Source organism: Marmota marmota, unplaced genomic scaffold (genome assembly GCF_001458135.2).
Source record: "Marmota marmota marmota unplaced genomic scaffold, marMar, whole genome shotgun sequence".
NCBI lineage: Eukaryota > Metazoa > Chordata > Mammalia > Rodentia > Sciuridae > Marmota > Marmota marmota.
In genome coordinates this window covers 19,277,102-19,304,300 of record NW_025999999.1, presented here as the reverse complement: position 1 = coordinate 19,304,300, position 27,199 = coordinate 19,277,102, and the positions used below count along the sequence as shown (strand labels likewise).

The 27,199-nt window shown below is 46.3% G+C and overlaps 1 protein-coding gene across 4 annotated transcripts in view; it reads left to right on the top strand.

Moving 5' to 3' along the window:
* The window catches only part of Gfra1 (GDNF family receptor alpha 1), a 195,396-nt gene that overhangs the window by 155,170 nt on the left and 13,027 nt on the right, over positions 1 to 27,199 (top strand). For all 4 annotated transcript variants that reach the window (XM_048807401.1, XM_048807400.1, XM_048807402.1 and 1 more), the window contains 3 exons: positions 2,510 to 2,619; positions 5,231 to 5,365; positions 9,059 to 9,240. In XM_048807401.1, the coding sequence (XP_048663358.1) occupies positions 2,510 to 2,619; positions 5,231 to 5,365; positions 9,059 to 9,240 (427 nt within the window). The remainder of the gene's footprint in view (positions 1 to 2,509; positions 2,620 to 5,230; positions 5,366 to 9,058; positions 9,241 to 27,199) is intronic.

The window sequence follows — 27,199 nt, the reverse complement described above, 5'->3', positions numbered from 1 at the left end:
GAGTCCAATTGTGAGTCAATTCTGAGGTTGTTAAACCAAATGAGTCTGGTGGCATTAGCCCTGCGCCCAAGGACAGTAATCCGTATCACACTGCTGTTCGTTTAATAGTCTGCTTGAGAGACTCTGAGAAACAGGAACTGTGTCTCCAAGGGACAGACCAGGAACGAGGGGCTGCCAGGTCAGAGAGCTATTCAGTGGCCAGCTTGTGTGCAGAACTGGAGCCCCAGCTGCCTGGACTGCGTTGGCCTTTGCAGTGTTAGGAGCCCAACACCCCTAGATCATTAACTTTCATGACCAGAAAAATTCTTCTGAAATTAATACTCAATCCAAGCTGGATGCCATTGGAGCCAGCTGAGTAAGCCTGAGCCATCTTTAGGGATTTCCTCTGAAAAACAAATCCTTTAACCAGGCAAAAGAAAATAGCCAGGTTTTGTATCCTTCAGTGTGTTCAGTTAAAGGCAGAAAACACCAGCAAGGCAGGCTGTGGTTAAGATCCAGGCAAACCCTCCGCTCACAGGTGAGCCTCATTGGGAGGATTTTGCCAAGCCACTTAGCTTCAGCGCATGGCCCTGATCAGGAATCTTTATAAAAGGCCTAAGAAGTGTCAGCCACCATGCAAAGAAAATGAAGCAGGCCTCTAGAACCTGCCGCAGACACTCACTGTGATGGGCTAGGTACCCAGAACACACAGAGCTCCCCAGATTGGTGCAGATAAGGTCTCTTGCAAAAGAGAACTACAGGAACACCATGGGTTCACCCTCCCCGGCCTTCACTGTGTGTTCTGTGAGCTTGGACCAGTCCTCAGGCCTTTGAGTACCACTTTTAGGTGAAATTGTAGAAAAGGGGCATAAATATGCTTCCTACAGGTCTGTGCAAACCCTTATGATTCTCCATACACCCTGCCCTGCTGAGCCCCACCAACCCAAGCGTTTTGGTGTCATAGAGTCTGAGTATGCCGGGCAGATGGGGCTTCTTGGGTGGAAAATAGTAAAAACAGCACGGTATGTGGGTAGCCAGCTCGGTGAGCTGAAGACAAGAAAACCCAGACAGCCTCCCATTGTCTCCCGTAATTGCCAGGTAATTTAAATTCTCCTGAAGTCCATTGTGTCCTCCCATAGAAACAGAACTGCTGTCTGCTGAGATGACCTCAGAGGTGGCCCAGTTCTCATTCAGGATTTCTCCAACAATACCCTCTTCAGACTGAGACATGGCCAACTGGCCAAAAAGAGCCCTCTTCCTCCCCAGGCTCGTGGGTCCGTGACTTCTCTCCACTTCTGGAACCCTGCAACTTCCCTGCCACCCAGGGCTTCCGGTGGACTGCGCCAGCCCCTGGACAGTTCCCAAAGTGCAGACACAGCCTCCAAACACCCCAGCGAGCCTCACTGCCCTCTTGCCCTTCACTTCAGTTCCCCAAGGCGAGCTTCTCGGTGCCACTGGGCTGGGATAAATCACTATGCCCTGGGCCCAGGGAGGACTTACGAGACAGAGACATGCATTCTTGAAGCCAGGAGGAATTATGGGAGCAGATGGGCTGTAGGATCCTATTTTGATGCCAGGAACATGTTTCTGTATAAAGTAAATATTTTCCCACTGTGGATCTCCGGTGAGTGTGTAGAGAAGCACATTTCCTAAAGATGCAAATAAGTCTAGTCAGAAATAAATATTGAATGGAAACTTCAAAGCCTCTGGATTCTCCAGTTATAGGCCCTGAAGACTTCTCTCCAAATAAGCAGATACACACAGGTGGATGAGGGTTGGGGGAGGGGAGGGAAGTTGTGTAGAAAAGATGCCAGTGTTTTAATAGTTCGTGTTTTCTCTCTCTCTCTGTGTGTGTGTGTGTGTGTGTGTGTGTGTGTGTAGAGAGAGGCTTCTCAACCAAGGAATCAAGGAGAATTATTAAATTAGTCTTAGGATTGTTCATATATACATACACATACACATATACATAGATACACATGTGTGTAGGAATCTTTCTCAATATATACATTATATATGTTAACATATTATGCATGTGTATATATATGTATACATATATACATACACACACACCTATATTATTTTTTACCATTCTAGGGATGGAACCCAGTGCCTCACACATGCTAGGCAAGCAGTGTACCGCTGAGCTACCGCCCAAGCCCCTTAATATATGTATTTTTTCATGTAATTGACACATATTGTAATTGATACATATTGTACATATTTATGGGATTCAGTGTGATATTTCAATAAATGTATCCAATGTGTAATGATCAGACCAGATTAGTGGACACATCTATCACCTCAAACATGTATTATTGCTTTGTGTGAAGAATGTTTAAAACCCTCTCTAGGACGAGCTATTTCAAAATACACAATCAGTTGTGGTCAACCATTGTCATACTCCTGTGCTAAAACATTAGCAACTATTTTTCCTCCCCCCTCCCGTTAACCACCCTCTCTGCAATACCCCTTCCCAGCCCAGGGACTTAGGATGTTTAAAAGCACATTTTTGCATTTCTGTCTATTGTAGATCTCGCCTTGCAGACTTTTTTACCAACTGCCAGCCGGAGTCAAGGTCTGTCAGCAGCTGTCTGAAGGAGAACTTCGCCGACTGCCTCCTGGCCTACTCGGGGCTGATTGGTAAGAGGGGCGGGGGAGGCATGGGAGGAGAGCCGGCTCCACAATACCCACACCCTTTCCAATGTAGCCTGATGGTGTCTGTGTGGGTGAAAATCTCCCAGGAGCCCTCTGTGCTGGGTTCTGACAACAGGCCTTTGGGACTCACCAAGCACAAAGGCAAGGGAAGTGACTCGATTGGGGAAGTGACCACGCAGGACAAACAGTCAGAGGAAAGCCTGGCTGGGGAGAGGAGGGCAAGGCCAACAGAGTCCACAGAGCCAGGGAGCTCTGGAGAGAAGGAATAGGCAGCCAGTCCATATGGGAAAATCGGGAAAGCTGTCTCTCAGAAATGGCCCATTGGAAATAAAATCCCTAAATATCGGGGTGCTTCTTGCCATCAGTGTTCTTGGTGTTCAGCTCCTGGTGTGCGGGGCATCGTTGAGGCCAATATTTCCCCCTTGATGACACTATTCATGGCATAAGCAGTACTCTCTGTCTTTTAAGACCAAAGGCTTTAGGAGGACTATGTTCTCTCAGCATCGAAGAGAACAGTGCAATTAAATAAGGCAGTGGGTGTTGGAAGAGAAATGGGCAAACTTGTGGCCCAGGATAAATGGGGCCAGCAAGAGGAAAGGCCAGAGTCCCAGGCCCCAGGGACAGCAGAAGCCTCGGTGTCAGGGCTCCGCTGTGCCTGGCATTTGAGAAGGAACACACAGTGAAGGCCGGGAAGGGTGAGAGAAATCACAGTTGTCAGAGCGCGATGGCTCAGCCAGGGTGTGTGTTCCTGCCAGGCATCTGTGTCGGGGTCACATGCGTCACCAGCAAGAAGAACCTCCCACCCAGAATGAGAGCACAGACCAAACCCCTTGTCAGTATTGTCTTTGGCAGGAGAGTTTGGGAGAATCAGGGTTGGAATTGAATGTAAGATGTCTTGCTTTTGGGCACATTGGTCACCCCAACCTTTTGAAGGGGACCCACACTCCCTTGGCATTACTTTGCCAGTTAGGCACATTGTTCTTGGTCCGGCCTTCCTGAAGCCAGTACTCCAGCTTGGATTCACTTTCTCCTTTTTCTTAATAAAGTTAGTCTCTACGAGAGATTACTTACCAAATATGGAATTATACAAATAAGAAGAGAAAATACAAAAGTAATTAACATATACTCATTTGTTAAAGAAAAAATTTATAAGAAAACCAAAACCAGAGAAGCCAACAGAATAAAATGGGAAATTCCACAGCCTCTCTCCCAGATGAGATTGCTGTTAACACATCAGTTTGTGTCCTTCCAGGAGGACACGCTCATTGACTGCCACAAGTGGCCGAGACTGGGTGCTGCCAACACCTCTGTGAGATCATCCTTGGGCCTGGCAACCCCATGCAAGCCTGAGGAGGATGAAATGGAGGAGCAAGTGGTAGAGGCAGTGTGTTCTACAGACCAAATTATTTCTCTGTCTGATCTGGATGTCTCCTTCCACGCGGGTTTCTGGGACATTGGATCCTAATCTCTTTCCACCCAAAGCTTGTTCCTGCTTCTCCATGAGTCACGGGTCCACTAGGGCCCCAGACATGCAATGACCTTAACCCCCTCACTCAGCATGTGGGTTGCCTGTTGTTTTCTCAGAGGAGTTAGAACCCCTTTCATGCTATAGGCTAAGTCCTCCTGCTAAGGGACCATGGGTCTTACTGAATCTGAGTCAGCAAGGAATGCAGGGCCAAGACAATATGCCCTTGACCGCAAGGAGCTTTAAAAATTGTTTTTCTGTTTGTGAACCAGATCCATCCTGAGGATGACTGACCACCTATGACTTCGTACTTCCTTGAAAATAACTAAAAGCAGAAAGCATCTTGGCCTCTGCGGGCATTGCCTGGTGTGAGCCACCCAGGGGAAGACATTTGGGTTGTATTAAATACAAATGCATTGTGTATTTGTGCTGATGGAAACCTCACCAGAAAGTTGTGAATCCCACAAGATGTAGCAGGAGGGACCACCCAGCATTTCTCTTACATTAGACAATACTCTGGGAGCCCTGGGCTCAGAGAATGTACATTGTTTGTTTCCAATTCTTTCACAACTTGGAAGACTGTAAGTCAGTGGAGAATCTGGCGAGCGGGAGGCTTGCTACCTACATTTGTGTTCATCCGGGATGCAGCAGAGCCTGCTGGAGGCTTCTGAGCTCCTGTGGGTTACGCTGCAGAAGCCATTTGCTTCTGAGGGAAGTGGATTCAAAGCCCTAAAAGGATCTTTAAGATACGCACACCAAGTGCTATCTATTTATGAAGATTAATGACATTTTCAAGAAAACGCAGGGGATTTGGCAACTCGTGCACTCCAAGTTAATTCTCTGCAACTCCACAATATCCATACCATTTGTGCAGAGAGAAAAAAAATACCCTAAATGCAGCTGAAGGAGTTCTGTTATAATTTTTTAAGTAAATGTGTAAACTATTTTACGTGTTCACAATAAATTGCCAAGAAAATTCACTGCTTAACATAATTTCCCACTCAGCAAACACCGCGTTTGTAATTATCCATGGCACATTCTCTGTCAGAGGAGCGTTTACTTCTTTTTCAATTCCAGAAAAGTCCACATCATCACAGGAAAATGACATGTCTTGTTTTTTTACTTTTTCAGGCACAGTCATGACCCCCAACTACATAGACTCCAGTAGCCTTAGCGTGGCCCCCTGGTGTGACTGCAGCAACAGCGGGAATGACCTGGAAGAGTGCTCCAAATTTCTGAACTTCTTCAAGGACAATACCTGTCTTAGTGAGTTGTTGTTTTTGTGTGTGTGTGTGGGGGGGTGTTCTTTTTTTTTTTTTTTTTTTTTGCTTTTTTGGTTTTAAATAAGAAGCACGTGAACACACACACGTTCTTCCCACTCCAGGCTTGAGCTGTACCTTCTATTTCTTGTGTCTGCTACCACCGTCCATCCCTCTCCCTCTCTCTGTCCCTTTTCTTGGTCGCTGATGGTAAATCCAGCTCCTTTTGAACATGCTGCATGATGCATGCAGCAGGGAACCGTGTAGATGATGAAGTGGGTGCTGCCAAGACTGTGGATCCAAAAACCCGAGAGATCAAGAGATTGCAATCACCGAGAGTACATTATGTGGGAAAGAACGCTTCTACCCGCAGATCAAATTTTGATCTTGGCAGCCAGCTGAGAGTCCGTTCCCAAGGTTCTGAAAACCTGGGCGGAATAGACAATGTGAGAAGCTCAGACAAATTGGATGGGGATAGGCCTCCAAGGACTCTCTGGGGAAAATTAGAATGTTGACATCGATAGCCCCTTGGATTTTCAGGGTTGGCTCAGAGGAGAAGCAGCAGATCTTGAGTGGGGAAAGCTGGCGATGCGCTCAGGAGACTAGCGATGTCGGGGATCTCAGGAGACCAGATAAGCGCTGGTGGGTGGAGGGGCGGGGTTCCTGCTGGGAAGCAGAGTTGGTTATTATTGCAGTGTCCTTTAGGCAATTTGGAAGCTTGTCCTCCACAGGGACAGGGATGGAGAAATGAATATGAACCATGGGCATCCATCAAACTCCAAAAGCACAGTGCCAGGTCTCCCTCATGTACACCTAAGTCACCCTGGGTGATGATCCAGCTGAGATATTTGAAAATTGCACTCACTCTTGTGACAGCCACTGTTTATTCATTCTGTGTGTTCAGATTAATGCTACAGGGAGTATAATTCATGCACACTCTCATTTTCTGTACTCTGCGCAAGCATCCTAGGAGGCGTAGGAATTATTATATCTGTCCATCCATCTTTCATCTGAGTAAAAGCCTGGCATTCACATAGACCATCTGTGACAGAGTTGGGACCCAAGGCCTGGTTTCTTGTGCAGCCCCCTATCTCCTGAGAACCTTGTTCATGCACTGTTGGACAAGAACATAACCCTGTACATTTGGGTCCAGGTCTGTCTTCCTACTGGGAGGGGTGGGTCAGATTTCTAGGAATCAAGGCTCAGACATCCAGCTGAGAGCCTTGTCCTAGAGGTACAATTTCCCGATGATGCTCTGCTATATTTTGACTGATTTTTTTTAAGAATTAGCCAACAATTTACCATGTACTACAAAACAGCTTTTGAGCATTGATCTAAAACATCCTCCTCCTCCTTTCCTTTATTGAAGAGAAAAGCATAAGTCACCCGCACACAAAAATGTAGTTCAAATAATGTGGCTGGAATCAGTTTATCTGGTCCTTTTGAAAATAAGAGAAGCTTTTGGATTCTTCAGTGACATTCAGACCCACAGCATCCGGTTCCAGCGTGGAGGCCTCTCTCTCATCTTGCTCTCTTCTGGTGGATGTGAGGTGTAAGGAAGACAAAGGAATGACAAGAGTCATCATGAGAAAAGATTTTATTCACACTGGCTGGAAAACTTTTCCCCCACAAAGAAATTAAAGTTGTCCCTGCTTAATAACATTTTGGTGAAAGGTAGACTAGTCTGGTATCTTATTGCTGATGACTTTTCAATAAAAATAAATGCATTTGGTCTGCAGCGAGGGCCAAAGCCAGCCAGAATCTTTCAGTCATTCCATTTATACTTGGATTAGATGGGCCACAGAGCACCAAAGACAGAGAACTGTGAATTCAGTCTTTGTATAAGGCCCTAAACCAGAAGGAATTAAAATTTATCAATTGTGACCCTGAAGAAGAAATCCAAGTCTGCTATCTTCAGATTAAGCAAAACCTCTCCCAAATTCCCCAGCCAGGAACACAACTGCAACCCATTGTTTACTTCTAGTTTGGGAGAAGGAAACAGTTATTTTTAAGTCAAGTGCATGGCCCATGGAAGGGGAAGAGAGGAGAATGGGAGGCAGGTGGTCTCTCCAGACTTTATTCAGACATCCTTCTCCCCCACCTCTCCCGCTCCTGCTCCTCCCACTTCCTCTTCTCCTCCTCCTCCTCTCCTCCCTCCTCCTCCTTTCCTCTCTGGGAGGCCTCCCTGGACTACTTTAAATATCCACTTCCCTTCTCACCCCAGCGCTCCTCACTCCCCCACCCCTCACTCACGTTTTCTCCAAGCCCTTCTCACCATCTCTGTTACAAACTTGACTCTATTGCTGTATTTCTGGTTTACAGCCAGAAATTCAGTCGGGGGAGGACTCCTACCTTTTGTTCCTGCTGTTCACGGCCATGTGCCTCGAACGTGGAGCCCGGCCTGGCACTTAATAGACATTCCAGTAACATTGGGTGAATGAATGAGCAGGGAGGGCAGGCACCCTGGGCCAAGCACGGGCAGCTTCAGTATGGGTCAGGAGTCTCTTGAATCTTTGCATCTTAACAAGAAATAGGTTTTTGTTGTGGTTCTGGGGTCATTTAAGGAAACTGGTCCTTACGTACCCCTTTCTCAAAGTTCTGTGCACCCGTTCAGCCATAGCATAGCTGGAAGCATAAAAAAAAACACATTAATTTGAAGCTGTTTCTTACAGCCTTCCAAAGTGTCAGGTTGTAGGAAACAAGCTTCCAATTTGCCAAACTTAAAGGATAACAATTCTAGAACAAAATGTCACTTCTAAGAGAAAGATTAGGCCTGAATTATTCTGTCTTGTGTATAGAAAAATGCCAACTAAGAGTTGTAGATTAAAAATTTGCACATTCAGGTCCCAAATGAAGGAGTTTGATTTCTTATACAATGAATATGAAATTTAAAAAAAAATTCCTAAATCCAGGCCAAATCCCTGGAGACCTGATTAAAAACTGTTTTTTATTCATCTTGGGGAGGGAAAAACACATAACCAATTTACTCTTGCCATAAAAACAATCTAATCCCATGAAATTGTAATAGGCTTTTAAAGTTTTACATTTTAAACTTTTCATTTAAACAGGGCTGCTCCTATCTAATTATGCAGATTTTGTTTGGAAGACTGGGAGCAGAAAGGAAAAAAATAATCTTACTTAAATTTTCACTAGATATTGATGAGGCTTGGGGTAGATTTTTCTTTTAAAGAAACTGGCTGCGTTTTGCCTGCCAAATTAGTTGAATTGCCTCTGAGTTGCCTCAGTCTCATGATTAGGAATGTACTTAAAAGAAAAAGGCACTAATTAATTTGCTTTTAGTATAGAATTTTGACAAAGTGTAAGGACTTTCTTGGAAAAAAAATGGCAGTTAGGATCCAATGTATCAGGTCCGAGTCTGGGTTTCAAAGGGCTTGAGGGATGAGTATTTCAGGGCAAAGCTCTTGTTCAGCACCTGGCACATAAATAGAAACACAATAAATATTTGTTGCGCATGGAGTGTGGCTAAGTGTCCAACTCAGTGTTTAATGGCTGAATTGATTTTTGAGCACCTGACCCCAAAGACTGGCTCTTAGTACATATGGGGTGGATGGATGGATGGGTTTTGTTCAGAGAAGTTCAATGCCGTAATCAGAATTTCTAGTGTGCTTCTCTGGCTGTGTGTATCCTGTTACATTTGCTGCTTGACTTTGAAATTGGATTTCCTCCTGTTTTACTGCAGAAAATGCAATTCAAGCCTTTGGCAATGGCTCCGATGTGACTGTGTGGCAGCCAGCCCTCCCAGTACAGACCACCACTGCCACCACTACCACTGCCTATCGGGTCAAGAACAAGCCCCTGGGGCCAGCAGGCTCTGAGAACGAAATCCCTACGCATGTTTTACCGCCTTGTGCAAATTTGCAGGTGAGAACTGCTTCTGGAATACCTATTGGCATTCACTTCTGGGAGCGGGGGAGGGTGGCATATGGATTCATTTTCTAAAATGCACAAAAGAGATGGCAAATGCTGCCTGAGAAGTGAATCTTGAAATTGAGTTTTTAAACGTAGAGATAATGACACCTCATACAGAGAAAGATGGATCATGGGACTGACTCTGCATTTACTGGGTATGTGGCTTTGTTCAAGGCTTTTGTATCTGGCCCTATACAATGAGAGGTCTGTACAGATGCGTCCCTAAAGTTTTGTTAGGCTGGTGAAGGAGTTAGGTTGACTTTGTTTATGATGCTGATTCTGTGTTCTCTATAGAGCAGCGGCACACTGAGATGAAAGGCACTCTGGGGTTTGTCACCATCGGGGGCATTTCCATATCACATGTGGTGTGCGACTGTCTCTGAAAGTTAGCCAGAGACAGTGTCACTGGTCAAGTGTGGAGTCCTGGATGGGCTGCTTCTTCAGGAAGCAAAAGCAAATGTTCTTCAACAGCAAGAGGAACCACGTACTGCCCTGCAAAACCCTGCATGTGCAGAAGGGCCTAGCAACTTCTTTGGGTCTACAAGGGCAGACCCACAACTACCTGTAGTCAGAAGCAGAGGGTTTATTCTGCCTTTTATTGATTGTTCCTAGTGAGGAGCATTCAGCTGTTTGGCAAGACATTAGTTATTTGTGTGTCCACAAAGGAATCTCACATACCTCACCTCTTAGGATCATCCTCCTGGAGGCTGTGGGAGAAGCACTCTTACTAGGAGTCTGTAGCCTGGTTCTTTCATTGGAGGACAAGGGCTTACACCACCAGAAAAGGGACACTTCTGTTCAAGTCTGCAGAGCTAGTGGGCCACGGAAGCCGAGCTGGGCATCCATTCTTTTCATGGTTGGACCTTTAGTATTTTTTGGTTAGGGGTGACCACATGGTGACTGCTGCCTGCCTTGCTGAGGATAAGGACATTTTCATAGCCTGTGTGTGAAGCACTGTGCTGTCACCTCACACAGTCCCTGAAGTACACTCCCCATCCCCACCTTCCCCACTGCATTCTCTCCAGAAGCCCCCTTTTGCCCCATCCCATCTTGCCCCACAGCCTCCTTGTTCCCTAGAAAGTGTCGAGAACGATGTTCTACTCCTTTTGGTTTCTCCTCACTTCTTCTTCCTTCATGCCCTTCATCTGAGCTTTGTCTCTGTCCTCGGTTCTCCTAGATCCCTGTCCCAACACGCAGTCTCAGAGACACTCGCACAAAAACCCGGGAGAAGGCAGACGGGGGACCAACCAGCCCTGGGTCTACCTGAAGCTCTTCAGATTTCTAAGGCATTTTCTGAGCCCTTTTCATCTCCAAAGCACTATGCACAGAACACCAGAGCTAGGAGGTGGCTTGGGGAATAATCCTGTGACATCTAAACTGCTCCATCCTGCAACAGGAACCTGAGTTTCAGAGAAGGGAAGTGACTTCTGCCCAGCGAGCTAGAAGTGGCTCTAGGATCAGGCAGGGAGCAAGATCTGTTCAGAGCTGGCAGGGCTCCGTGCCTGCTTCCTCACAGGTCATCCTTCATTCTCTTTGGGCCTGCTCAGATTCTGGTGTCGGTAGAGAAGTGTCCAGATGAAGAATAGGACCTTGGGATCATAAAGTGACAACAGTTGGGCTAGGGATAGTTTCTGACCAGTAAGAAAGGCAAGTTTCAGCTGCAGGAAAGCCAGCATTTTTCTGCACACTTCTAGGTGTACAGGGGAGACAGCAGAGGCCACCTCCAGCCTGCTGATTAAGTCCCTCTGTGCTTTGGAAGCTACATGGAGATGAGTGTGCAAAAACTTGAACAAAAAGTCATTCCCCATTGAACTCGGAATAGTAGGTGTGACACATCTTGTCCAGATTTTTGAAAGGTCAGACTAGGTTAACAGAGAACATCTTGGATTAGTCACTATTGGAAACTTCCTGAAATTCTTGTTTCTCCCCATCAGCAGAGAAGAGTCTCTCAGCCACAGGATGTGTCCTCAGCCCCTGTCTATCCCCATCACTTGCACTCCCATGGCACAGGGCTCTCCTTGGCCACACATGCAAGCCCATGCTTTGCTTCCAACACAGATCTACCCAGCCACCCCTTCCTGCCAGAGGACTGTGTGTACCACGGCAGGTTACCCTGGCAACATCGAGGAACACATGAGCTCTATTCCCAAGAAACCGTGCCTTTCTATTTCCTGTGTTAGTGATAGGAACTCTGTTTCATAAATAGAGGACCAAAAGTAAAATTGAATCCTGGTGTTTATCCCAGGACTGCCATTCAACTTCTTGGCAGAGGGGGCACGGAGGAGTAGGACTGGACAGGAGTCAGGGCAGCTGCACCTCTCTTCCCTGTGATACATATGGGCCAAGCATCATCTGGCTCCCAGGGAGGTCTCCAGGCTCCTGCAGATCCTTACCTTGACTCCTGAGACATGGGCTTTGTAGCCAAGCTCATGTCAGGCCAGCAAGTGTGCCAGCCTCCCCAGGCCTCAGCTTCCTGTCTGCAGAGCAGGAGGGTGGCCAGCTGCTAGAATCCAGAGGATTAACTGAGGCAGGGTGAACACTCCAGAATGGCCCTTTGAAAATGTCCCATGGGATGCCTGATCCCGAGTCATCTGGCCATACAGTCCCTCTACCAAGTTGGCTGGGATACTGTGCTCTGCTCAGGGATGGGGTGTTGAGGCGTGCAGGGAACACTGGTGAGAGCACAGGTAGGTAGTGTATTTTATTCTTCTAACATTTTGAATGCTTTTTCCTCTTTACTCCTTACAGCAGCCCCAAAGTCCAGTGTGGCAGGCATCTTTCCCTTTTACAGATGGGGCAACCAAGGTAGAGAAAAGCTAGTGGCTTAGCAAAAATCCCAGTATTTCTTTGATGGGATGGTCCCAAGGCCAGTGTGCTTTTATCTTATTCTATGACTCTTTGGACAACCAAGACTCTGTCTTTGAGTTAGGAACAGAAAGCAAGGAGCGGAGAATAGAAAAGGAGGGAGGGAGAAGCTGGACCCTAGAGAGCTGTGCCCTGGTTCTTCCTGAAGGTCAGCCACAGGGCCAACGACAATGCCAACTCACTTTACTCCGGGTTCCTTCATGCCTCTGGTCTGGGAGGGAGGACTGAAAATTTGCCAGAAAAACGTTTTGTAGCTGGATGGCCTTTTGTAGGGTGACTTATACGAAGAATGTAAAGGGATCATTTGAGGCCAGAGAATTGGAGCAGGGTACATGGGGATGAGAGTGGTGAGTGTGAAGGGTCTCCACCCCAAGAATATGGTCCTGTGGCTGATTTAGGGCTCTTGCCCAGCCCGGGGCTCCCAGGAGCCTCATGGGGCTCTTCCTCTGCCTGCCCTGCTGTCTTCCAATGACTTACCATGTTCCAGGAGGTCCTAGAAATATCTTAGAATGGCGTATGTCACAGCCACCTATGTCATGACTCAAAATAGACTGCCTGAGACCAGCCCGGGCTCCGTTGCTAACAGATTTGAAGACAGTTGAGCATCTTTGGCAACTCGAAAGTTCACTTCCCGTGAGAGGCGCCCTCTTGTAATGTTTTAAAATATACAATAATATGAGAAAACTCTAGGGGCCTGGAATATATGTCTTAACATTTGAGATAGATTTCGCCCTTAGAAGGGAAGAAATAAGAATAAACATTTTCAGAAGTCTGCCTCGATGCGTTATTATCAGCACATCTAAGGCAGCTCTGGGTGGCCCTGGGTACGGCTCGTCTGACTCCTATGAAAGGCTCTGCCTTAAGAAAAAAGGAACGTTGATTGATTAGTATAAAATGTCATGGAAATGTCCAAGTGCTGACCCCCCGAGGTGGTAAAATACCAGGTTAGGGGAACCCGCCGGGCACCCATGTCAGGATTAATTGGCAGTCGTATTAGTAACAAGCACGACCCAGGCTGCACCACTGTCAGCAGATTCCTTTGACTTGTATAAAATAGTCACATGAAAAACAAAGAAACCTTAATAATTCTGCCAGTTACTTCATCATCTGTACACTTGAGTGGTCTGGTAGCTGGGTATTTAAACCAAATGGACTGCACTTGTCACTTATTTAAAGTAAACATCCTGGGAGAGGTAAGTCAGCGCTGGAGACATTTCCCTTTTGCCTCATGGTGTCCTGCTTAACTTTGATGGCTTATCGGGAGGACTATTTCATGTGGCATTTGTAGACCTGAGTTTCCATGTTCAGACAGAGTACAGTTGTCCCTTGACACCTGCGGGGGAGTGGTTCCAAGACCCCCCAAGGATACCAAAATCCATGGGTGCTCAAGTCCCTTACATAAAGTGGCACAATATTTTCATACATCCTACACGTCCTCCCGTGTAAGCATCTATAAATTGCTTATAATACTTAATGTCATTCAAATAGTTGTTAAAGTGTATTGATCTGGGAATGATAATGAGAAAAAAGTCTGTTCACATTCAATACAGACGCAGGACTTTTGTTGTTGTTGTTGATTGTTATTGTTTGTTTGTTATTTTTATATTCTATTTTTTAGTGGTAATTAGACACAATACCTTTATTTTATTTATTTATTTTTATGTGGTGCTGAGGATCGAACCTAGGACCTCACACATGTGAGACCCGTGCTCTACCGCTGAGCCTCAACCCCACCTCCTGTTTTTTGTTGTGTTTTGTACGAATATTTTCCATCCAGATTGGTTGACTCCCCAGTGAGGAGGGCAGTAAGCCTTGGGCCCAGCTGCCATGACTCCTGTCTCCGTCCCTTTCCCCTGTAAGCGTTGTGACAGGTCACAGGGCAAACACTCGGAACCAGGGCCAGCAGGACGGCTAGAGGAGAGCAGCCGTCATCGGCCATCTCAGGAGTTGTAGTGAACAGCGTGAGCCACAAAGGTTCTTTTGTTTGGTTTTGTTTTGTGAGCCAAATAAAACACCCCTGTGGCCTGGACAGGGAGGGCCAGCAGTTGCAGATCTGAGTTTAGGTTTGTTCCCCTCATCCTACTGGGGCTTTCATGGGAACGAACATTCTAGATTGGAACTAGCAAAGCAGCTCGCTTGGTTCTAGGAGCGGTGAGGGCAAGATCCATGTGGACAGCCTTTGCTTCTTGCCCAGATCAGCGAGGCACAGATCAGCCCCTCCCCTGCTGCACCCCAACAGGCAGATGGTCTTCTCTGGTGGTCAGACCTCCTTATTCCTGTGGAGTTTGCAGAAGGGACAGTGCTGCCCGCGCCCCCTTGTGTGGATGGTAGTGAAGCGTGGGGGAGCAGGACTTGAGATGGGCATCTTCCTGAAGTGGAAAACCTCTAATTTCAGTCTAGTCCACACCTCCTGCCTCCCAGCCAACCTCCAATCTTTCCTTCTCTTCTCCAAAAAGTGTCCCGCTTCTCCTGCAGCCTGGGCAGCATGGAACCCAGCACTTGCGGGAGGTAGGAGGGGTGGGGGCAAGACTCCTCCGTGTCCTGCATGACAGTATTGGAGTAATCTACATGTGGACAGTCCTACCCCTCCTCCACACGCCAGGACCTCTTTTAGACCCAAACAAAGTCTCTTTGTTCCAGATAGGGCCAGGCCAATCCAGGAATGGCTTTGAAACTCTTGCCAGGAGCTAAACCCCAAAAGTCTAGAGGTGGCAGAAAGGTGGTGATTATCCAAATCTGCTAAATACCCAGGACTCCACTGTCCATGACCAAGTGAGAATTTCAAGTGTTGAGTGTTCAAAGGAAAGCTGCCAATGGGTGCTCTGTAAATCATTTGTGCCGGCAGACTGACCCCATTATGTCAGCTAATCCTGGAAATACAGGAGGTAAATTTAAATCTTCGAGCATGAAGCACTTAATCAATATTCTAAATGTTTTTCTTGCAATTTATGCTTGCAGAGCAATGGGGTGCTTTGGCGTCCCGTTAATCTTCCACCAGAGAAGAGGCACTGTGAGGGAGGCCAGGGTGGTAGGATTTTGCATAGGATGCCCCATGGGAGAGCAGCCCTGGGACTGAGGGAGAGGTGATTATTTCCATCCCAGATTCCTGACAGAGAGCAGGCAATTCTTACCCTGTGTGTCTTACTCCCTCCTCCCAGTAGGGTTGGGCTGGCCCCCATGGGTACTTTGTTGGGCTCTCCTAAGTGAGAATCCTCTCTCCCAGTGCTGTATGATCTGGACCGAGTTACTTACCCTCTCTGAGCCTCTGTGTGAATCATCACACAGTGATTTTGAGGTTCTTGTGAGCATTAAAGAACAGCGCAAATACGCAAAGTTTCCAGCACAAGGACTGTCCAACCCTTGGCGCTTGGGAAGTGACCATACTCTTAACCAATGTGATGCCCTAGAGCCTTAGAAAGATAGAGCTCTTAAATTTTGCCTTCTTCATTTGTAAGAAGGGTTTGAAAGGAACATTACCTTGGCATTTTTAAGATGTCAGTGTAGAAAGTCCCGTGGATGGAAGGGAACAAAGGTGTGGAATAGTCTTTGGACCCCAGGCCAAGAAGGAAAGGAAATCAAAGGACACTAGAGAAAGGACCAGGTCTCCAGGGATCGGAGCTAGTCTAGATCCTGCCTCTCTGCGCCCAGCAGGCATCTCCTGGGGGCTCCCTCCTGACCATCGGCTTCTTGGAGCTGTGAACTATCAGCTCTCCTCAGGCTTGGTTACCTGAGTGCATGTCTGCCAGGGTCTTGCTGCATCTCTAACCAGTGCTGACCTTGGGGACAAGTGACATAATAGTTAGTGTGGAAAGGACACTGTTTCAGAACCAGCCCAGCCGCTGAGCCCCAAAGCCCAGAGCTCTTCTGACTTCCCGTATCTGCACTCTACGGGTCCAATTATGTGCTTATTAATTTTTTTTTTTATTAAAATTTTTTTTAATTTTTTAAGTTGTTGATAGGCCTTTATTTTATTTATTTATATGCGGTGCAGAGAATCAAACCCAGTGCCTCACGCATACCAGGCAAGTGTGCTACTGCTGAGCCCCAGCCCCAGCCCATGTGCTTACTATTGATCTTCAAAATCTTATTTGTAGAAGCTCATCTGAAGCTGTTAATAACATATGTGAAATCATGGGTTCAGTGTGTTCTCTATTAAAATCAGTGTATGAATATTGGTAGTTTGTATGCTACCTACCTACCTAGTGGTGGTGGATCCACCACCAGTGGTCCCGAAACCCCACTTTGAACACATTATAAACAATCTAATCTAGAACATACTCCTGGACAATTTGCTTTGAAAACTTGTATCAGCTCAGCCTTTTATGGTTTGGTATTCATGAAGCAATACACAGTACTTCCCGTGAGTAATGTTTGCGGTAACCCCAGAAAGCCAGTACTGTTATTCTTCCCATTTTTCAGACAAGCGACCTGAGGCACAGAGAGACTTGATCAAGAGAGGAGAAATAGCAAAGTGACATTCACCCCCCTCTGTGTTTAAATGCCTTCCCTGTTATTACCCAACTCAGAACACTTTAAACATTTTGTTTCTGGATAACATTATTCATCACTATAGATTAAGTCAGTCCCTAAATTCTTGTTGAACATCTGGCAGATTGAAGTGTCGGACTGGTTCATAAACTAGCATAAAGAAAAATAATGAGGCCTATCCTGACTCCAACTGGTGTGTGGCAATACAACTCAATTCTGATGCTAACCACCTGGAGCTAGTGTTGGACCACGGCTAAGGGCACTGTCCCCAACAAGACTGCCTTCATTTTGGATACCTGCTATGCATCAAGGTTCCCAGGCCTCCTGCACTTCTGACCAGCTGGCTACATATTTAGGAGTTCGCAGGACGCCCTCACATTGAATTCACTAGACTGAATCACGAAACTCAGCAAAGTGGTATACTTATAATAACAGTTTTAAATAATACAAGTCAGGATCAAGTAGAGATGCAGCGGACAAGGCCTGGGAAGATCTCTGTCAGGGAATTTCTGTGCTCTCTCCCCATGACATTCGGGCATGTCACCCTCTTGCCACATGGAAATGTTTACCACCCGAGAAGCCCCACCAAGCTCAGTGTCCGGCATTGACATTGGGGTTGCATTACGTAGGTACAGTCGACAGAACTGCTGATCATGTGACTGAATGCACCCTCACCCCTCCCCTCCACTCCCTGGAGATCAGGTCAGGCTGACCTCCCCTGGCTCAAAGCCCCAACCCGGTGGCCGTTGGTTGGTTTTCCTGGTGACCAGCCCGCTTCCCAAGTCATCTCATTACCATAGACTCAGGTCGGATGCCAAGGGCTCCCAAGTAACAAAGACATGCCTGTCATTCCAGAAATTTCAAGGATTTAGAGGTTATCTCTGAGGAACCAGGAACAAAGCCACTCGGATTCTTTATTATACAACAATGCCTTGGCCGAGTTCATTGTTTTAAAAGGTAATTTTAATTCTAGAGATACACTCATAAGGAAACCGGAATTGAAATCTTGAGCATGGGCTTATTTCGTCTCTTATTAGCCACAAAGCTGTGGGCAAATTGTTTATCTCCTCTGCCTCAGTTTCCTCGTGTGTGAGATGGAGATGAAGGCAGGAGAGCCTCCCGGGCTGTGACAAGGGCTCACTGTGTTCCTGTGTGGGAGGCGTGCTCTCTGCCTCCCAGTTGTGGCTGTGACATTTGCACTGCTTGAAGGTTTCAAGGGGCTGTCGGCCCTGGAATACCCCCAGCCCCCCTCATCCCACCTTCAGTAGCTGGGGCCTGGCAGAGTTGTGAATTGCTCTGTGAGCCCTGCTTCCCAGGGGCTTTCTGGTCTTGGCAGCCCCCTGGTAGGATTTTGCACAGGTAGGACAGACCTGATACAGATGAGAAAAAGTAATGAGGCCTTGTCAGAGTGGTGGTTTAGACATGCCGTTTCAAGTCAGATGCTTCTCCACGGGAGGTCACTTACTTCTCCTGACATTCTTTGCTGAAGGGGGCCGCACGCCCTTCTGCCAACCATGGCAATTCGTGAGGACTCTTTAGTGACCTCATGGCTGTGAGCTGACCAGTTCCCTTGGGTCAGGCTTACTCCATGTTGGCCCTGGATCATTGTTACTGGGGACTGTCACAGGCATTGCAGGATATTTAGCAGCATCTCCAGCCTCCACTCTAGAGACCAGTAGCATCTTTCCCCCGTTGTGACAACATAAAATGTCTCCAGGCGTTGCCAGATGCCTCTGGTTGAGAATCACTGCCTGAAGGGGAGACTTCCTCAAAGACCCTTTTTTCCTTTCTCTCAGCTTTCCTCCTCATAGCAAAAGGAGCATAAGGAAGTATCAGCGCAAACTGGCACATTGGACCAAATCTTCCTGGGTGGCCCAGACAAGAGCAGTGCTGCGGTTGTACTTGTCCCCGTCCCTGTGAGCTGTCATAGCAAAACACTTCACATGGGGTGGCGGAAGCAGTTTTTTTCTCAGAGTTCTCAAAGCTGGAGAAAAAATAATATATAATACAGTGCATTTTCTAGTACCCACGATCAGGGTGCAGGCAGTTGGGTTCCCGTGGGACACCTCTTCCTAAATGTCCACCTTCTTTCTGTGTCCTCACATGGAGAAGGGGAAGAACTTTGGCTTCTCTTCCTCTTACAGGGCACAAATCCCATCCTAGGACCTTGTCAACCTTATCGCTGCCCAAAGGTTCTGCCTCCTAATGCCATCACACTGGGCCTTAGGGAGACTCCGTATCATTCCCTGATACTATTCGAAACCTGCACTGGGAATTTTCATTTTCCCACGACAGCACTCCCTCAGAGTGGTACCTGTGGACAGTACCATGGTGACGTGGACATGAGTGCTTAAGCTGTTTCTCGTCACTCAGTTCATCGAACTGCAGGAGCCCACAGCCTTCTGGGACATCACACTTCACTTTCTCCTGAGCAGCCTTTTTACCCGTCTAGCACACTGGACAAATTCTGTGCTGGGGACATCTCAAAGGGGACTTTTGCCACCTGAGTGGAGTGTTAATGCTGAACTACAGTGGGCTTCCTCACCATGGACTGGAGGAGAGGGGAGCCTTGGGGTGGGGGGCTGGGGGTTGTGACTCCACAGTTTGTGACTGTGGCAACGTGGATGCTGTCCCCAAGCCTTTTGGGTAGGAGAATAGCTTGGGCTGCATATTATTGCTGCTATTTGTTTCAGAGTCTTTGCAAGGTTTCTACCATTTCTATATAATTTTCTAGTACCCACTATTGTTTTTGACTCATTGGAAAAAAAAAAATTCCCAATCTTGGCTGCCCCTGGCACTTCCCTTACATGATGTTCTCCTATTAGAGTGAGTTTGTTTCCCTGCTCTGAGAGAAATGAGCTGTGGGGGCTCTTCTGGCAGCAGAGTGCTGCTAAGCTGCATCACCCCCCACCCAGGCTGCTTCTAGGCTCCCCTGGCAGCCTCACGGCAGAGCCCGGAACCAGGCTGCCAAGTGGCGCTGGGGCCTGAGCGGTGGGCCCAGCTTTTCCCAGCATGGAGGCTGCTGGTGGCCTCCTTGGACTTAATCTTCCTAGTTCCAGGTGCCAGCAAATGAGCTCAGAGGGAAACTGCATCCCAAAATCCACCCACACCAACCCTGGGAGGAAAGAGGCTGTCGTAAAAACATTTTTTGAAATAACTGCTTATAGAGCGTTTTCAAAGTCCTTCAGCCAGGAGAGTGCTTGAATTCAGAGCTCAGAATTGGGTATTGCTCCATCAGTCCAGCATGCCAAAATGTATTTCCAATTGTGAATTTAAGCCCAATTGGAAGCAGAAGGGTGCAGGCTGTAACTGATACCTAAAAACGGGACTGTATGTACTCTTGGGGGCCAGGCTTCCTGGTAGGTACGAATGTGAATCACCTGCATCACGGTGTCAGGTATAAGTAGTTGGTGCTCAGAAACTGAACAGGTGACATTTTTAAAATCTCGAAGGAGGCACAGGGAAAAATTTGCCTCTGTCATTATCCTTTCCTTAATCCCTGGGATCCTACTAAGTGCGCAGCCTTCAAGCCCTGGAGGCTGTGACTCTCAGTTAGTTCTGTGGTCGGAGGGACATGGGGAAGGCACCTGCTGTGGGAGACAAGCTGTCCCAGCCAGCCTGCAGACATCAGGTGCTGGGCTGCCTCCGAGAAGCAGCTGTTATCAGATGGTGGGCTTCTGCAAACTCCATTCAAGTAATGATTTCTTTGTGATTGGCATGTTTGCATTGTCTCAAACTTCGGTTCAACATATTGTTAGAATACATAATACTGTAATTTAAGATTATTTTATCAGCAGTAAAGGGTTTTTATAATTCGTTTAAAAAGTTGTAATGGGCTTGAGCATCTTCGGTATAGTTAATAATACAGCATTTTATAGCTGGCAGTAAAATTTCAGATTACGGTTTTAGCGATTGTGCAGTTCTATTTTATAGTTTAATAATTGTTCAAATGGAGGAGAATGTAAAGTTCCTAAAAACCAATTTAATGACTTAGAAAAATAGCTTTTATCAAAATCTATTGCACACCTTTAATGAACCCAGATGTCACCTTTCCAAAAGGCAGGTCACAGGATCTATTTTTCTCAACCACGGTGTAGCCAGATGCCCTCTGAAACACACACAGTGCAGTGTCTCTGAGTTACAATTTTCCTTTTTTATGCTTTCATCCCTAATATCCTATAGATAGAATAAAACTATTTGCTAAGCTCAGGGTGATGCCCAGCCAGGCCAGAAGAGCCTCAGCTGAGCAGGCAGTAAATTGGTTCTCTTTTGACAAGGGTTTTCTTTTTACAGACAGCCCCTTGATCACACTGCCTCAACCCCCGCTCCAAGTCTAATAGAGTCTCTTATTAACGCCTCCAAATAACTCATACTTCTCCATTCTGTGAAGCGAGTGGCAAAAAGGGGAGCCCTACATTATAGTTTAATCATATGCTATCATTACAAGTAATAAAAATGCTAGCCTATAGTATTGGAGAGAAGGCACTATCTCATGTTGTCATTGGAAGTGTCATTTGTGTTATTATATTTCTGGAATTTGCTAGGGGTATGTTGTCCAATAACTAAATAAAAATGCTGGCCCTAGGCCAAGCACACCATGGGGAATCGGAGCCCAGAAGACCCTTGAGTGCACTGTGGTTCTTGGGTAGACCAGCTCTGGCTCAGAGCCCTGTTTCTGTTTCCCAGAAATGACACCAGTCAAGGAAATCCCAAGTGACAGGTCTCTTTCCTGTCTGGGGTACAGTCGAGGGACCTGGGTTCATAGCCCATCACCACTCTGTTACAACAGGAAAGGAGGGCTGTGCTTCCTGGCTCTGTGGCCCCATGGAGAGTGGAGGCGAGGCTCCCTTCACACACACTTTAAGCCAGAGTAGCTCAAGAAAATTCAGCACTGAGTGTGCAGGTGCTTGGTGAGGGATCATGCATACAGTAGGCCAGTAGGGAGGTGGTTCGTTCTCAAAGGCAGTTTTTTAAGAAAAAAAGGGTAGTTTTTTTGTGGTTGTTGTTGTTCTTTTTAGCTAGACATGGCAGTAGAGTGTACTTTGACATATTGTACATGCATGGAGTATAACTTATTCTAATTAGGATCCCATTCTTGTGGTTGTACATGATACAGAGTTACCCTGGTTGTGTTTTCATGTACAAGGATGGGAAAGTTATGTCCGATTCGTTCTACTGTCTTTCCTGTTCCCCTCCCCCTCCCTTCCCTTCCCTTCACTCCCCTTTATCTAATCCAGAGGACTTCTAGAAAAAGAGGTTGTTACACGTAGGGGTTGTCTTAGCAGATGAAAGAGCCAGGCTTCTTGCTTCAACAACTTTGAGCTCTTCCTGCAGCCTAAGAAGGAAGGTCCTTTAATTTCTTTGATCTCGGAATTGCCATCTGTCTTGTGGAAATGATGAACAATACATTACCTAGGAGGAATATAATATTTAAAATCCTCCAGCCCAGTATTCTCGGTCACTGTTTTGCCCTCATGAGTGGTCTTTGCTGTCTCTGAGGTAGGAGAAGCCTATGCTAGGTGGCACTGGGGGACCTTTACCCTAAGACTCATCTGGGAAATGAACCTGGGCTTCCTACCGGTGTACTCCCTTGGAGAAGTGGGCCTTGGGCTGAGCCAGGTGTGTATGATCACCCATTTATTTGATGTCTTCCCCTTAGCATCATTTTTAAAAACCACTTTTCTTTAAAAAATTGGAACAACTTAAGGCTGAGGATGAGAAGACTAGGCCGCCCTCGGTGCATTCTGGAAAGAGCCATTAGGCCACTTGCACCTGTGGTCCAGAGGGCAGTGAGGGCAGCCCATCAGAAGGACAGTAATTCAGCAGTTGGACAATTGCTTAACCCAATTGCTGGGTAATAAACATGCTTAATAAAAAGGAAGAGGATGTCTGCACTATCTTGGCTATAAATATGCTCTCTCACTCTGGGTAACCTAGGAGAATACCTCTGAGCACACTTAGATCACCTACTATAAATAAATCCAATTTCTTGTATTCCCTACTGACCTTTTATCTTTAGGACTTCTAACGAACCGTGCCTCCCTGAATAATGGGCTCTGCTCCTGAGCAAGCCATAGGATTCATATATGTGGAAGAAAATGGCCCTGGTTCTCTTATAGTGTAAAAACCTAGAGATTTCCTCCTCTTTGCCTCTCATGTTTCAGGCCCTAGAGGGACTACATCATGGATGAGGATGTTTAGAGAAGAAATAGTGATGGCAGGCATTGGGCTGATATATGGGAGTTATTCCTAAAGTGACCATTCCCTGCCTGCCCCTCAACTTCTCAACTTCAGGGACCTCAGGTGGGATGAGAATACTCACCTCCCAGGCTCTCCTGGGAGCAGAAACCACCCTGCCTGGCCTGACCTCTGGCTTCTGATAGTGGCTGCATTTGCAGGAGTTGCACCTGGTATCTGCAGTGAGGCTTAGGAGGAGCCCCTGTGCTTTGTACCCCTGTAGCCTCTGCATCACTTCTAGCTCTGTTCTGTTAGCTGTGTGACCCCAGGCTTATTACTGCACCTCTCAGAACCATCCTTAGCTGTCAGCAGGATAGTGAGAGCTATTTTTTTTTTAAAGAGAGAGAGAGAGAGAGAATTTTAATATTTATTTTTTAGTTTTCGGCGGACACAACATCTTTGTATGTGGTGCTGAGGATCGAACCCGGGCCGCACGCATGCCAGGCGAGTGCGCTACTGCTTGAGCCACATCCCCAGCCCCAGTGAGAGCTATTTTTAAGGGTTGATGGAAGGAGTGTGGGAGATAACAGGTAGAGGTCTATCACAGAGCCAGAAGGCATGGATTTTGGAGTCAAAGAGACTGGGTTCAAATCTCAGCACAACCACTCCAAGCTCTGGAAATTTGGGCAAGTCCCAGCCTCTCTGAACTTCTGTTTCCAATCTGTACAAAAAGGAGTATTCTTTTCAAGAGGGAATATTTTTTAAAATGCATTTGGGATCATTCTCAGTGGAGACTACTAGTAATTGCAATGTTCAGACAAATCACTAGTTGCCTACTTGGTTTTCCTATTTTTTTCTGCTAAAAACACATTTAAAAAAAATTTATATATACATATATATATATATATATATATATATGATTACCTTGATTTTTTGCAGTGATAGGAGTGCGCCATCTTCTAACCCAGAGGATGAACCAAAGCCCCTGGCCTGTTTTATCTCCAGGCAATGGAGTTTTTTATCAAACCATAGTCACCGCCATAAGTCACAGAGCCATTACAGGGCCGCACTCAGCTGCACATAAATGCATGGGAGAATGAGAGGCTTAATAAATATTATCTGATGGTGAGAGGATGCGGGTCTGATGAGACAGGCTTCATGCACTTCTCATCAGGGACCACAATGAATCTCTTCTGTTGCTCTTGCACATTTGCATTTCCAACTGCACATTTGAGAAAACTAACATTTCCTTTTAGGGCAGTCCCTCCTCCTTGCCTGTACACCATTGTCACTAAATGTTTGCGCTGCAAATCCACACCTCCCCCACCCCCTGCCACTAAAACGTCTTTCACACATTGTTTGGCATCATCTTATTGTTAATTGGGCATAATTTTCTAAACTACAGCTCATAATTGCTTCTTGTCTGAGTATCTTACTAATCAAACAAGTTAACCATGAACAAAAACACACAGCAGTGTGATGTATTTTGTAACCTCTGTTTGCCCCAGTGTGGGGAAAAGCAAAAGAGATGTAAGATGATCCTGTGAAGATAGGAAAAGAAACAGGACGCCAGGCCAGAGCGCCCTGGGGAGCTCCATGACAGGCTGCGCACGCGCCTTTCCCTCTGCTATTAGTGTAAAGTTACAAGTGCAGGCCTTCAGCATTGTGGAGCACTGGAGACTGACAGGGAGCCCGAGGGACGGCTTAGCTAATGGAGCACTGTTGATATATCTTACTGGATGGTGTCTCTCAGTGCATCCATTTTTAAATCAAAGGAATCACAGAGGATCATGAGCCATTTCTCTTCAATATAATGTGCAAGGCAAATTAGCCTGAGGATTTACAGTTTATCCCTCCTGTCCCAGGCCAGGACTGACCAGAGAACACAGAGCAGCTAAGACATTGTCACCAGCAACTTAGAAGGACGTCCTTCTAAAGTGTCACATTTGATTCTCAAAACCACCCTGCTATGATTTAGACACTAGGACAGGGATTAGTACTATCATAGCTATTAATTGAAAAGCCAAGTCTAGAACCTCTCTAACCTTGTGGTTTTTGAAGTTTTTTAGTTTTTATTTTTTTAACCATTCCTTATCAATCAAGTCAGTACCAGGTGCAAATTCTAAATTATAGTAGAAGCTCTCTTAACCCAACTTTACTTACCAGCTCACCATGGAAACCAGCCTGTCCATTCTACAGACATGCAATGCACAAGGCCCAGCGAATGCTCCAAGCTCACGGCTGTCCCTTTTTCTGTCCACCTGTGCCCTTTGCTGTCTCCAGTTGACACACAAACTTACCAAGCCACATCTTTTTGTACTGATTATATTTAGCATTTTATTTTCTGTACGGTGGTGTACAGAAAAGCATAATTGTTTCAATGAAAACTGAGCTGAATACATTGGAAAAAGCAAGTTTCTAAAAAAAAAAAAAAACTGTAAAAGACTGAGAAAGACTCTAAAAATGTAGAAAGATTGCACTGAGATTCTTCTGTGGGTGTCAAAAACAAATGCCACTCCTGTTTTAAGAAACCCAAACTGGGATTTGCCAACCGTGATTCAGAGGTATTGCTTGTGGAAAACATAAGGCAGGGAAACTCCAGTCAGCAGGCTCTTAAAAAAAGGGTGGCCTTGGTCATGTATCCAAAAATTACAAAATGAATGACATTTAGATTTTAAAGTGGTTTCACACGAATGTGTCATTTTTAAATGATTTTGCCTTTTCTCTTAATTTCTCAATTGACCTGCTACAGATCCAGTCTTCAGCACGGTCGAGCAAGGATTCTGCTGTAGGCTGCCAGTCAGTTCTACTAAGTGGCCCAGTTAGACTCTGAATACCCTGTGGGTGCCAGGAACCCACAACCTGCTAGGCTCTAGAGCATGTTCCCATGTCACCTTCGAGGTTACCAGCCCCACCTTTCCAGCTGGCTTCATTTCAGTTCGCTGTCCACCTGTGCTTGGAAGCCTTGTCCAAACTCAGCCCGGCCACAGTCTGAGCCAGACTTTTTCCAGGTGGGAGAAGCACCGCTGCCCCCTCTGCGACCTCCCCTACCAGTTCTGAGGACCTGGCACAACTTGCCCAAACTGACTCAACTTGGCAGCCCTGGGCCTTCCTGAGCCCGCGCTGAGTGAAGAATCTTTACAAAGCCTTCTTAGAGCTTAACGTAATGAAAGCCTTTGGCTGAGGTTCAGGCGATACAGAGACAAAGTGTTTGGGGAGGGATATAGAGGACACCTGCCAGTCCCCAGCTCCGTGGTAGAAATGCCATTTGAGGATTCTCGCCAGTCCCTTCTTGGAAGGACACTTCCGGCTCATCTTGGCTTTGCTCCTTGTTTCCTCCTGGCAGAATTCTGCTTGAAGGAAATGGATCCTTCCCTGCTGAGCACAGGCTCCGCAAGACAAACACCCAGGCCCAGGGGTCCTGAGCTGGCCTTATTTATGTGTCCACTTGTTTTACGCAGCTGACTTTACTGCACATTATTCAGACCAGGGACTGCAGGGGTTGTTACCGAGTTTGTAGGAAAAGCAAATCACCAGGAAGGTGGGTTTCAAAATAGACAGCGGCAGGGATTTTAGAAAGGCTGGCCAACTGCTTGTGACCAGACCAGCAATAAAACCTCTTCAGCTCTCCCAGAAGTCGATACCCAAATCCAAAAAAGCTGCAAAAAAGTAAAAGGGTCCAGAACACTCTGCAGCCCACCATGACTTAGCTTGGATCCACTGGCAGCCAGCCTTGTTTTTTTTTCCCCCTGAAGTTTCTTTTTAGGTGCAGAAATTAATTTGAGCAAATATGTATCAAGTACACAATAGACTTGTTATATGATAACTACTACCCATACAATTCTGTAATCAGATGTGTCTATTCAAATACAATGTGAAAAATGCAAACTCTGAAGCAAGCTGCTCTGCTCAGTTATCATTTGGGATTAGGAGTACACCTTTCTTCTTCCTACATTTGGTTTTACAAGGGAACATAAGATATGCACATTTAAATTGAGAGATGGCTTTGAGTTCTGGACTTTGTTTCCAGACTATTTCAGAAAGAACTCATGCATTGGTTTTCCCTAGCAAGGGTCCAATTTATGCTGCAGAAGAGACTCCTATGCTAATCAACCCGTATTGACAAGTGTTATAGATGCGGCGAGGTACTTAGTGAGTTCTGGAGAGCAAAGTTGATTGCATTTTACAGTCTGTGTATTTCTCTGTTTATTGCTTGTATTCTGTCATTAAGCAAACAGGTTCCTAATATAGCAAATCTCTCTAATCAGTAAAGCAAGGGAGAAAAGAACCAGAGCATCATTAATTATGACTATTTGGCTACAGCCTGGACAGTCTGTTGCTATTGGATTGGGCAGCTTCCTCTGGTTTTATTTTCTGGAGG